At 44.8% G+C, this 13,445-nt stretch overlaps 1 protein-coding gene across 1 annotated transcript in view; it reads left to right on the top strand.

The window, feature by feature from the left end:
• The window catches only part of LOC143788294 (uncharacterized), an 84,860-nt gene extending 72,123 nt beyond the window's left edge, over positions 1-12,737 (top strand). Inside the window, exon 27 of the mRNA XM_077277833.1 lies at positions 12,350-12,737. Within this exon, the coding sequence (XP_077133948.1) occupies positions 12,350-12,535 (186 nt within the window). The 3' untranslated portion in view covers positions 12,536-12,737. The remainder of the gene's footprint in view (positions 1-12,349) is intronic.
• Positions 12,738-13,445: the final 708 nt, after the last annotated feature.

The raw sequence follows: 13,445 nt of genomic DNA, 5'->3' as shown, positions 1-13,445 counted from the left end.
CCCTCTCTCTGTTGGAGTCCCCCAAGGCTCTGTTCTAGAACCCTTACTCTTCTCAATCTATACACTTGGCCTGGGACAACTCATAAAGTTCCATGGATTTCAGTACCACCTTTATGCTGATGACACTCAGATCTACCTTTCTGGCCCAGACGTCACCTCTCTGCTGTCCAGAATCCCAGAGTGTCTATCAGCCATATCCTCCTTCTCCTCTCGCTTCCTCAAACTCAATGTGAACAAATCTGAACTCATCATCATTCCTCCATCTCATAGATCTTCCTTGCCTGACCTATCTATCGCAATTAACAACATCACGCTTTCCCAGGGGCGCTGCTATCATGAGGCTAGTTGAATACTTTGCCTCAGGCGGTGGAGCATCCTTAAAGACAGGGGGCGGCAGAGCGGCAGTCAGAACACGTGGTGCCGACTCTCCCTGTAATCCCTGCTCTGACACTTGCTGACAGTGCAGTGTCACAACAACCTAACGTGCGACATGCCTGACAGGTGACTGTTACTTACCCGGGTTGAGGTGCAGAGGCGGTGCCCAGTCTCCTGACCTGCTGGGAGACACACATTGCTGGGAGTCGGACTAGTCGCAGAGCAGTAACTGGCAGTAAGTAACTGTAAAAAACAACACCCGCCCCCGCCACACACCCCCACCGGCCCCATATGCTGCTTCTGCACAGCTCTGTCACGGTTCACAGCTTCCCTCCATCACACTGTCAGAAGTAGATAAGCTATGTGAACCAGCTGGGGTTCAGATCTGAAAGCAGTAAGGAAGTGGGATATGGCAGAGTTGGTGTGTGTTACCCTATGTAGATGAGCTGAAGTTGTCAAATATGGTCCTGCTAAGACTTACTTGTACTGATTTTACTACGTGGTTGGGGGCCCCGTTTTGCAGTTCACCTCAGGCAGCAGAGAGGCTAGGTTCACCCCTGTGCTTTCCCCCGTACCGGAAGTCCGCTGCCTCGGAGCAACCCTTGACTCTGCCCTGTCCTTGAAACCACACATCTAAGCTCTTTCCACTGTCACATCCTTGGATACTTACCTGCCTTCTCCCATCCCTCGGCACGCTCCCGACTCGGTCCCTCGCTGATCCTGCTCTGTCTTTTCCGGGTCTCGGTGCGTCGTATACTTGCGCATGCGCAGTAGCACCTCCTTCACTGCTGGATTCCCTGGGAGGTCGCGACCTGGTGGCTGTTCCCCAATATGGCGGCGCCCATCGAGTATATCTTCCCAGCGTCTTCCTAGGTAAGACGCCTGTGCTTCTTAGGGTATTTCTTTGCATTATCCTCAGGCCCCTCTATGTCTCTTTTGTTTCAGTCCTGTGCCTCTCCCGTGCCTGCCCAGAGTCTCTGCCGTGCCTGCCCTGTGTCGCAGCCGTTCCAGTCCTGTGTCTCTCCCATGCCTGCCCAGAGTCTCTGCCATGCCTGCCCTGTGTCCCAGCCATTCCAGTCCTGTGACGTGCCTGCCCAGAGTCTCTGCCATGCCTGCCTTGGGTCCTTGCCGTTCCAGTCTTGTGTCTCTCCCGTGCCTGCCCTGAGTCTCTGCCGTACCTGCCTCGTGTCACTACTGTGCCTGCCTTGTACCACTGCCGCGCTCGCCCTGTGTGTCTGCCATATCCGTTCTGTGTCACTGCTGTGTCACTGCTGTGCCACACCTGTGCCTCAGCCATACCATTCAGGCATCTAGTCTTGTCTCCCAGTTTTCCCAGCTTGTATCCAATACCTTTGGCCCTCTGTCTCTTTTCCTCTCCTCCTTGTAGTCACCCCTTTGGCTCTAGCAGTTGTGTCTCCATCACCCTTGGGCCTGCTCCTAACGCTCCCTGTATAGGGGGTGGTTCCATCTGGTCCACACCCCCTCGGGGGCTCTAGAGCCACGACCCAGGGGGTCCACTCTCAGGTTCTTCCAGAATCCTAATATCCACCTCCTGTCGCCTCCAGCTCAGAAATATCTCCAGAATCCGTCCTTTCCTCAACTGTCAATCTACTAAAATGCTTGTGCATGCCCTCATCATCTCCTGCCTTGACTACTGCAACATCCTTTTCTGTGGCCTCCCTGCTAACACCCTTGCACCTCTCCAGTCCATCCTTAACTCTGCTGCCCAACTAATTCATCTCTCTCCTCGCTACTCCTCCGCTTCTCCCCTCTGCAAATCTCTTCACTGGCTCCCATTCCCTCAGCGTATCCAGTTCAAATTACTAATACTAACCTACAAAGCCATCCATAATCTGTCTCCTCCATATACTGTATCTCTGAACTAATCTCCCGATATCTTCCCTCACGTAATCTCCGGTCCTCCCAAGACCTCCTTCTCTCCTCCACACTTATTCGGTCCTCACCCAACCGCCTCCAAGACTTCTCCCGAATATCACCCATCCTCTGGAATTCTTTGCCCCAACACGTCCGACTATCAACCACATTCGGATCCTTCAGACGGAACCTGCAACCCACCTCTTCAGGAAAGGCTACAGCCTGCACTGACCCCGCTGCCTCCTCACCACTACCGAAGCTACTGCCTCACCAACACCAGAGCTCCTGCAACCCTCAACCTATTGGCTCCTTCTTTACCATCCTGTAGAATGTAAGCCCACAATGGCAGGGTCCTCGCCCCTCTGTATCAGTCTGTAATTGTTAGTTTGCTTACTGTAAGTGATATCTGTAATTTGTATGTAACCCCTTCTCATGTACAGCACCATGGAATCAATGGTGCTATATAACTAAATAATAATAATAATAATTTTGTAAGTTTGCCCACTGACAAAGACATTAACAGTATATAATTTAAGAGTAGGTTAATTTTAACATTGAGACATAGAATATCAAAAATAAAATCCAGAAAATCACATTGTTCAAATTATATAAATATATTTGCATTTTGCAGTGAGAAATAAGTATTTGATCCCTCTGGCAAACAAGACCTAATACTTGGTGGCAAAACCCTTGTTGGCTAGCACAGCAGTCAGATGTTTTTTGTAGTTGATGATGAGGTTTGCGCACATGTCAGGAGGAATTTTGGTCCACTGCTCTTTTGCAGATCATCTCTTAATCATTAAGATTTTGAGGCTGTCGCTTGGCAACTCGGAGCTTCAACTACCTCCATAAATTTTCTATGGGATTAAGGTCTGGAGACTGGCTAGGCCACTCTGTGACCTTAATGTGCTTCTTTTTGAGCCACTCCTTTGTTGCCTTGGCTGTATGTTTTGGGTCATTGTCTTGCTGGAAGACCCAGCCATGACCCATTTTTAACCCCTTCCCGACATTTGACGTACTATCCCGTCGAGGTGGGGTGGGCCCGTATGACCGCCGACGGGATAGTACGTCATAGCCGATCGGCCGCGCTCACGGGGGGAGCGCGGCCGATCGCGGCCGGGTGTCGGCTGCATATCGCAGCTGACATCCGGCACTATGTGCCAGGAGCGGTCACGGACCGCCCCCGGCACATTAACCCCCGGCACACCGCGATCAAACATGATCGCGATGTGCCGGCGATGCAGGGAAGCATCGCGCAGGGAGAGGGCTCCCTGCGGGCTTCCCTGAGCCCCCCGCAGCAACGCGATGTGATCGCGTTGCTGCGAGGGTCTTACCTCCCTCCCTGCCTGCTCCAGACCCGGATCCAAGATGGCCGCGGATCCGGGTCCTGCAGGGAGGGAGGTGGCTTCACAGAAGCCTGCTCAGAGCAGGCACTGTGAAGCAGCCTGTACTTCTCGCAGATCGGTGATCTGTCAGAGTGCTATGCAAACTGGCAGATCACCGATCTGTATTGTCCCCCCCGGGGCAAAGTAAAAAAGTAAAAAAAAAAATTTCCAAATGTGTAAAAAAAAATAAAAAAAAAATATTCTAAAATAATGAAAAAAAAAAAATATATTATTCCCATAAATACATTTCTTTATCTAAATTAAAAAAAAAAAACCAATAAAAGTACACATATTTAGTATCGCCACGTCCGTAACGACCCAACCTATAAAACTGCCACACTAGTTAACCCCTTCAGTAAACACCGTAAGAAAAAAAAAAAAAAACGAGGCAAAAAACAACGCTTTATTACCATACCGCCGAACAAAAAGTGGAATAACACGCGATCAAAAAGACTGATATAAATATCCATGGTACCGCTGAAAACGTCATCTTGTCCCGCAAAAAACAAGCCGCCACACAGCATCATCAGCAAAAAAATAAAAAAGTTATAGTCCTGAGAATAAAGCGATACCAAAATAATTATTTTTTCTATAAAATAGTTTTTATCGTATAAAAGCGCCAAAACATAAAAAAATGATATAAATGAGGTATCACTGTAATCGTACTAACCCGACGAATAAAACTGCTTTATCAATTTTACCAAACGCGGAACAGTATAAACGCCTCTCCCAAAAGAAATTCATGAATAGCAGGTTTTTGGTCATTCTGCCTCACAAAAATCGGAATAAAAAGCGATCAAAAACGGTCACGTGTCCGAAAATGTTACCAATAAAAACGTCAACTCGTCCCGCAAAAAACAAGACCTCACATGACTCTGTGGAGCAAATGTGGAAAAATTATAGGTCTCAAAATGTGGAGACGCAAAAACTTTTTTGCTATAAAAAGCGTCGCTGGTTTCACACTTCCGTTTTTGTCTGCAGCGTTTTTTGCACAAAAAAACGCATGCGTTTTTTCCCTATATTTAACATTGAAAACGCATGCGGTTTTTTTGTACGCGTTTGGTCGCGTTTTCAAACGCATGCGGTTTTTTTCTGCATGCGTTCATTTTCAGAAATACAACCTGCAGTATTTTCTTGCGTTTTTAAGCACATGCATTTGTTTGCGTTAAAAACGCATGCATTTTTATCGAAAAAAACAGAAAACACACTGAAAAGCCACCCACCACCATCAAGGTGATAAAGGGATCTAAACCCTAACCCTAACTCTACCCCTAACCGTTTAATGAACATTTTCTGACAGTCATAGTGCCACGTATTTCAGTGCCACGTATTTCAGTGCCACGTATTTCAGTGCCATGTATTTCAGTGCCACGTATCACGTATTTCAGTGCCACGTGTTTCAGTGCCACGTATTTCAGTGCCACGTATCACGTATTTCAGTGCCACATATTTTAGTACCACGTATTTCAGTTGCACGTATTTCAGTGCCACGTATTTCAGTGCCACGTATTTCAGTGCCACGTATCACGTATTTCAGTGCCACGTGTTTCAGTGCCACGTATTTAAGTGCCACGTATCACATATTTCAGTGCCACGTATTTCAGTGCCACGTATTTCAGTGCCACGTATTTCAGTGCCACATATCACATATTTCAGTGCCACTTATTTAAGTGCCACGTATTTAAGTGCCACGTATTTCAGTGCCACGTATTTCAGTGCCACGTATTTCAGTGCCACATATTTCAGTGCCACGTATTTCAGTGCCACGTATTTAAGTGCCACGTATCACGTATTTCAGTGCCACGTATTTCAGTGCCACGTATTTCAGTGCCACGTATTTCAGTGCCACGTATTTCAGTGCCACGTATTTCAGTCACGTTTAGGGTTAGGGTTAGGGGTAGGGTTAGGGTTAGGGCTAGGGTTGGAGGTAAAGTTAGGGTTGGGGCTAAAGTTAGGGTTGGGGCTAAAGTTAGGGTTAGGGTTTGGATTACATTTACGTTTGGATTAGGGTTGGGATTAGAATTATGGGTGTGTCAGGGCTAGGGGTGTGGTTAGGGTTACCGTTGGGATTAGGGTTAGGGGTGTGTTTGGGTTAGGGTTTCAGGTAGAATTGGGGGGTTTCCACTGTCCAGGCACATCAGGGGCTCTCCAAGCGCGACATGGCGTCCAATCTCAATTCCAGCCAATTCTGCGTTGAAAAAGTAAAACAGTGCTCCTTCCCTTCCGAGCTCTCCCGTGCGCCCAAAAAGGGGTTTACCCCAACATATGTGTTATCAGCGTACTCGGGACAAATTGAACAACAACTTCTGGGGTCCAAGTTCTCTTGTTATGCTTAGGAAAATAAAAATTTGGGGGGCTAAAAATCATTTTTGTGGGAAAAAAAAGATGTTTTATTTTCACGGCTCTGCATTATAAACTGTAGTGAAACACTTGGGGGTTCAAAGTTCTCACAACACATCTAGATAAGTTCCTTGGGAGGTCTAGTTTCCAATATGGGGTCACTTGTGGGGGGTTTGTACTGTTTGGGTACATCAGGGGCTCTGCAAATGCAACATGACGCCTGCAGACCAATCCATTTAAGGCTGCATTCCAAATGGCGCTCCTTCCCTTCCGAGCTCTGTCATGCGCCCAAACAGTGGTTCCCCCCGACATATGGGGTATCAGCGTACTCAGGACAAATTGGACAACAACTTTTGGGGTCTAATTTATCCTGTTACCCTTGTGAAAATACAAAACTGGGGGCTAAAAAATCATTTTTGTGAAAAAAAAAAAAAAATTTTATTTTCACGGCTTTGCGCTATAAACTTTAGTGAAACACTTGGGGGTTCAAAGTTCTCAAAACACATCTAGATAAGTTCCTTGGGAGGTCTAGTTTCCAATATGGGGTCACTTGTGGGGGGTTTGTACTGTTTGGGTACATCAGGGGCTCTGCAAATGCAACGTGACGGCTGCTGACCAATCCATTTAAGTCTGCATTCCAAATGGCGCTCCTTCCCTTCCGAGCTCTGTCATGCGCCCAAACAGTGGTTCCCCCCCACATATGGGGTATCAGCGTACTCAGGACAAATTGGAAAACAAATTTTGGGGTCCAATTTATTCTGTTACCCTTGTAAAAATACAAAGCTGGGGGCTAAAAAATCATTTTTGAGAAAAAAAAAAAAATTATTTTCACGGCTCTGCGTTATAATCTGTAGTGAAACACTTGGGGGTTCAAAGCTCTCAAAACACATCTAGATAAGTTCCTTAGGGGGTCTACTTTCCAAAATGGTGTCACTTGTAGGGAGTTTCAATGTTTAGGCACATCAGGGGCTCTCCAAACGCAACATGGCGTCCCATCTCAATTCCAGTCAATTTTGCATTGAAAAGTCAAATGGCGCTCCTTCCCTTCCAAGCTCTGCCATGCGCCCAAACAATGGTTTACACCCACATATGGGGTATCAGCGTACTCAGGACAAATTGCACAACATTTTTTGGGGTCCAATTTCTTCTCTTATCCTTGGGAAAATAAAAAATTGGGGGCAAAAAGATCATTTTTGTGAAAAAATATGATTTTTTATTTTTACGGCTCTGCATTATAAACTTCTGTGAAGCACTTGGTGGGTCAAAGTGCTCACCACACATCTAGATAAGTTCCTTAGGGGGTCTACTTTCCAAAATGGTGTCACTTGTAGGGAGTTTCAATGTTTAGGCACATCAGGGGCTCTCCAAACGCAACATGGCGTCCCATCTCAATTCCAGTCAATTTTGCATTGAAAAGTCAAATGGCGCTCCTTCCCTTCCAAGCTCTGCCATGCGCCCAAACAATGGTTTACACCCACATATGGGGTATCAGCGTACTCAGGACAAATTGCACAACATTTTTTGGGGTCCAATTTCTTCTCTTACCCTTGGGAAAATAAAAAATTGGGGGCGAAAAGATCATTTTTGTGAAAAAATATGATTTTTTATTTTTACGGCTCTGCATTATAAACTTCTGTGAAGCACTTGGTGGGTCAAAGTGCTCACCACACATCTAGATAAGTTCCTTAGGGGGTCTACTTTCCAAAATGGTGTCACTTGTAGGGGGTTTCAATGTTTAGGCACATCAGGGGCTCTCCAAACGCAACATGGCGTCCCATCTCAATTCCAGTCAATTTTGCATTGAAAAGTCAAATGGCGCTCCTTCCCTTCCAAGCTCTGCCATGCGCCTAAACAATGGTTTACACCCACATATGGGATATCATCGTACTCAGGACAAATTGTACAACAACTTTGGGGGTCCATTTTCTCCTGTTACCCTTGGTAAAATAAAACAAATTGGAGCTGAAATAAATTTTGTGTGAAAAAAAGTTAAATGTTAATTTTTATTTAAACATTCCAAAAATTCCTGTGAAACACCTGAAGGGTTAATAAACTTCTTGAATGTGGTTTTGAGCACCTTGAGGGGTGCAGTTTTTAGAATGGTGTCACACTTGAGTATTTTCTATCATATAGACCCCTCAAAATGACTTCAAATGAGATGTGGTCCCTAAAAAAAAATGGTGTTGTAAAAATGAGAAATTGCTGGTCAACTTTTAACCCTTATAACTCCGTCACAAAAAAAAATTTTGGTTCCAAAATTGTACTGATGTAAAGTAGACATGTGGGAAATGTTACGTATTAAGTATTTTGCGTGACATATGTCTGTGATTTAAGGGCACAAAAATTCAAAGTTGGAAAATTGCAAAATTTTCAAAATTTTCGCCAAATTTCCATTTTTTTCACAAATAAACGCAAGTTATATCGAATAAATTTTACCTTTAACATGAAGTACAATATGTCACGAGAAAACAATGTCAGAATCGCCAAGATCCGTCAAAGCGTTCCAGAGTTATAGCCTCATAAAGGGACAGTGGTCAGAATTGTAAAAATTGGCCCGGTCATTAACGTGCAAACCACCCTTGGGGGTGAAGGGGTTAATGTCCTGGCAGAGGGAAGGAGTTTGTCACTCAGGATTTTACGGTACATGGTTCCAGTCATTCTCCCATTGATGCTGTGAAGTAGTCATGTGCCCTAAGCAGAGAAACACCCCAAAACATAATGTTTCGACCTCCATGCTTGACAGTGGGGCTGGTGTTCTTTGTGTCATAGGCAGCATTTCTCTTCCTCCAAACACGGCGAGTTGAGTTAATGCCAAAGAGCTCAATTTTTGTATCATCTGCCACAGCACCTTCTCCCAACCACTCACAGAATCATCCAGGTGTTCATTGGCAAACTTCAGATGGGCCTGCACATGTGTCTTCTTGAGCTGCCTTGAGATCATTAACAAGTTCCCCCTGTGTAGTTTTAGGCTCATCTCTCACCTTCCTCATGATCAAGGATACCCCACATGGTGAGATTTTGCATGGTGCTCCAGATCAATGTCAATTGACAGTCATTTTGTATTTCTTCAATTTTCTTACTGTTGCACCAACAGTTGTCTCCTTCTCACTCAGTGTCTTACTTAAGGTTTTGTAGCCCATTCCAGCTTTGTGCATGGTGCACTGTTCATGTCTTTGTCAGTGGGCAAACTTACAAAATCAGCAAAGGAACAAATACATAGCCTTCGCGGGCAGGGTCCTCTCTCCTCCTGTACCAGTTATGACTTGTATTGTTTAAGATTATTGTACTTGTTTTTATTATGTATACCCCTCCTCACATGTAAAGCGCCATGGAACAAATGGCGCTATAACAATAAATAATAATAATAATAAATACATATTTCCCCCCACTGTAAGTCCTGGAAAACTTCTGTAAGAAACTTTCTGAATAGTCTTACTGGAAATTTTTTTACTGTTTTGTTGAATATTCTGTGTGGATTTCAAAGCACCAACATTTTCAACAAGGGCAGATTACACAAGCTGTACTGTATCACAGTGAAAATCATTGGGAAAAGATACACAGGACAATATAAGGGCACATCTGCATTACAACAGGCTGTGTATGAGGGTAGAGAGAAAAAAGAGCACCCAGGGTACATTCTGCAAGGAAGGAGTAAATCATACATTACCCAACATCATTATTGGGCAGTGTTTGGGGAGAAGAGATTCCTCTCGGGTTATAAAAGGAAAAATCACTCCAGGACTAAAACTGTGCTGATATGTAAGGCTACTTTCACACATCGGGTTTTCGCTGTCAGGCTCAATCTGGTTAAATTTCAAAAAACGGATCTGGCGAATGTTGCCCCCAGATCCGTTTTTTTTCCCATAGACTTGTATTGGTGTCGGATTGCGCCGGATGACATTGCGTTTCGTCTGTTTTTCGCCAGATCCGGCAAATCTGCCGTTTCCGGTTTCTGGAAAAAACGTCCATAGCAACATTTTTTGTCTACGGCGAAAAAGCTGGAAGCGCCAGATCCGGCGCTTCCGGCTGTTTGCTAGAATGGAAGCCTATGGGAGCTGGAAGGTGCCGGATCCGGAAAATGATGGATTCCGGTGCCAGATTCCTTTTTTTTTTAAACTGAGCAAGCTCCAAATTTTTTTTTAGCCAATAATCTAGATATGCTAGCCGGATCCGTCGAAAAAACGGATCCGTCGCATCAGTTTTTCACAATCTGCGCAGGATCCAGTTTTTCCAACATTCACCGGATTGTGCCTGATGCAAGAAACCTGATGTGTGAAAGAAGCTTAGGACGACGGAAGTTCTGCCCACATTCCCCCCTGAATGCACGTGTGTTGCTATAATGCATTTGAATTTAGTGACATATGTTATTGGTAATAGAGTTATAGTGTGCCCAGCACTAAGTAGTTGCTAGGGAAATTTAGGGTTAACACTTGGGACTAGCCCAGAGTGGGCGGGACTAAAGTGAAGAGACAGAGACAGTTTCCTTTCAGGAGGGCAGATAGGGCCCAAAGTGCAGCAGAAGCAGACCTATGGTCTGACTAGCGAGCAGAGCCGCATGAAGTGGGTGTCCCTAAAGTGAGAGGACACCGATGCAACGAATAGCATGATCCAGGGTAGAGACGAGTAAAAGTGATATCTAGGGCAAGGGAAGGTCCCGAGCTCACAATCCAAACAGGTAATGGGACACAGCAAAGAAGAGAACACGAGACGGAGAGAGTGCCCCGGATGGTAGTTCTATGGCGTCATTAGCAGTTCCCATAGAGGGAAAAGGATGGCGAACTGCGTATTGAGAATTAGGACTCTCGCTTACTGGACTGGGGTGCTAATATCGGTGATATGGGAATCTCCGGAAGCACTGTGCTGGGTGGTGGTGATGACAGAGGAACTAACTGAGACAGAACAGTGTGAGTTTAGGAAGGAAAGAAAATGTGTATAAAGATGCTCTGTATGTTAAGAGACGTGTACATGAAGATTTTTACCCGCTTTCCACATACTCCTCCCCATGTTATGGTTCAGCAAAAGACAGTTTACTTTTAAGTGGTGATCTCCCTCACTGAACTCTATAACATCCGGTCCTGGCCACTGTAAGTCACCAGCACCATGTGGCCTACAAGGGCAAAGCGCCCGAGTAGTTAAAGTTTACACACCTAGCCAGGACCTCCATTTTAATTTAGTGTTCTGGGGCATAAAACACGACAACCTCGTCCAGGACTACCACCTCACACCACGTTACAGATACATGAGGTGTAAAGAGCGCAACAGCATTATTGACACAGACACATTCAGTAAGTATTACTGGGAGGGACACATCGAAATGAGCAAAGTCTGTAGATATGAGCAAATTGCACACTGAATATGAAGTGTATGAAAAAATTATAGAATTAAAGGGAACCTGTCACCCCCAAAATCGATGGTGAGGTAAGCCCACCGGCACCAGGGGCTTATCTACAGCATTCTGTAATGCTGTAGATAAGCCCCCGATGTTACCTAAAAGAGGAGAAAAAGAGGTTATAATATACTCACCCAGGGGCGGTCCCTCTGCGGTCCGGTCCGATGGGTGTCTCAGGTCTGGTCCGGAGCCTCCCATCTTTATTCCATGACGTCCTCTTCTGGTCTTCACGCCGCGGCTGCGGTGCAGGCGTACTTTGTCTCCCTGTTGAGGGCAGAGCAAAGTACTGCAGTGCGCAGGGAAAAGTCAGAGAGGCCCAGCACCTGTGCACTGCAGTACTTTGCTCTGCCCTCAACAGGGAGATAAAGTACGCCTGCACCGCAGCCGCGGCGTGAAGACCAGAAGAGGACGTCATGGAATGAAGATGGGAGGCTCCGGACCGGACCTGAGACGCCCATCGGACCCAGACCGCAGCAGGACCACCCCTGGGTGAGTATAATCTAACGTCTTTTTCTCCTCTTTCAGGTAACATCGGGGGCTTATCTACAGCATTACAGAATGCTGTAGATAAGCCCCTGATGACAGTGAGCTTACCTCACCATCGATTTTGGGGGTGACAGGTTCCCTTTAAGATTGCTCCAGAAACTGGATGCAACATTTTTAGCTTTAGTCAAGTATCATCTTTTTACTTGCCAAGGAAGTCCTTAGCAGTTAAGTGATAAAAAGGGCGACCTACAGATACCCAGAGGACACTTATTCAATAATAGCTGTACAAAACCATATAACGAGAGCTCCTTCCACCAGTGGCAGGAGCAGGACGGATGGTTTTTCTCTGCTTTTTACACATCGTGCTTATTACTTGCTTGCTAGGGTATTGTTATACTCTTTGTCCATCATCTACTCTGTGTAGTCACTTCAATGTCTCTAATGACTCTTTAACATGTCAGGGTGCACAGACCTTATGCATTTTGCATCTTTTTTTCAGGTTTCGTCCATATGTCGAGCAGGTATTCATTGTGGAATTCTGACCATCAATGGAGGGCAAATGAAAGTAAAGAAGAAACCGGGGCTGCCCATGTACAGAGGTTCCACAAAGAATGGAATCACAAGCAGTAGCTATGGAGCATGGCCTGGATCTTTTGTATTACATAAAGCTAAATATTTGTATTAATTATTTCTTTAATTAAAATATTAAGGATGCATCGAATGGAAATTATGAAAAAAAGTAGTGGACACATTATTTGTGGACCATATACAGTATGAGATTACTATTACGTGCTTTTCTATTTTCCAATTCTTGTGCTTTAACAAGGAGCAAATTATGTAAGAAATCAAATAAGGGAATTATAACAAAATCTTACATTACACATTACAAAAGGAAGAAGCGTTATTTAAAAAAGGATAAAAAAAATTAAAAGATATGTGTGTATAGAACTAACTGAATCAGCCACCAGATGATGCTATTGCAATAATAAATCTTGTATTGATGCAAAGCTTTTTTGTTAGAGGATTCATTATTTAAAAGCCATTTACCAGTATCTGCTTTTGCTCCAAACCTGTAGTGCTGTCATCCTTTTGAAAAGCATAATTACAATCAATAAGCCACATAGCTATGCAAAATATTTAATGATTATCATACTGAGACATAATAGCTGAAACAATCTGTCAGCAAGTTTGTGTTATGTAATCCGAGAGCATCACAATGTAAGAGCAGAGACCCTGATTCCAATGATGTGTCACATACTGGGCTGCTCTGTGAAAGTTTGATAATTCCCTATATTCTATACTGTACAGTAGATGTAGCGATGATATAAATGCTGTACTCTGTATAACCCCACCCACATCCCTGATTGGCAGCTTCCTGCGTAGCTTCTGATGGGGGAGGGGTACACAGATTAGCCTAACTGCTTGGCACAGGACACCTAGTGCATGGTGCTCCAGATCGATGTCAATTGACAGTCATTTTGTATTTCTTCAATTTTCTTACTGTTGCACCAACAGTTGTCTCCTTCTCACTCAGTGTCTTACTTAAGGTTTTGTAGCCCATTCCAGCTTTGTGCATGGTGCACTGTTCATGTCTT

Source organism: Ranitomeya variabilis, chromosome 8 (genome assembly GCF_051348905.1).
Source record: "Ranitomeya variabilis isolate aRanVar5 chromosome 8, aRanVar5.hap1, whole genome shotgun sequence".
NCBI classification, from domain to species: domain Eukaryota; kingdom Metazoa; phylum Chordata; class Amphibia; order Anura; family Dendrobatidae; genus Ranitomeya; species Ranitomeya variabilis.
Note: the sequence above shows the minus strand (reverse complement) of the source record. Positions and strands in the feature narration are given on the sequence as shown.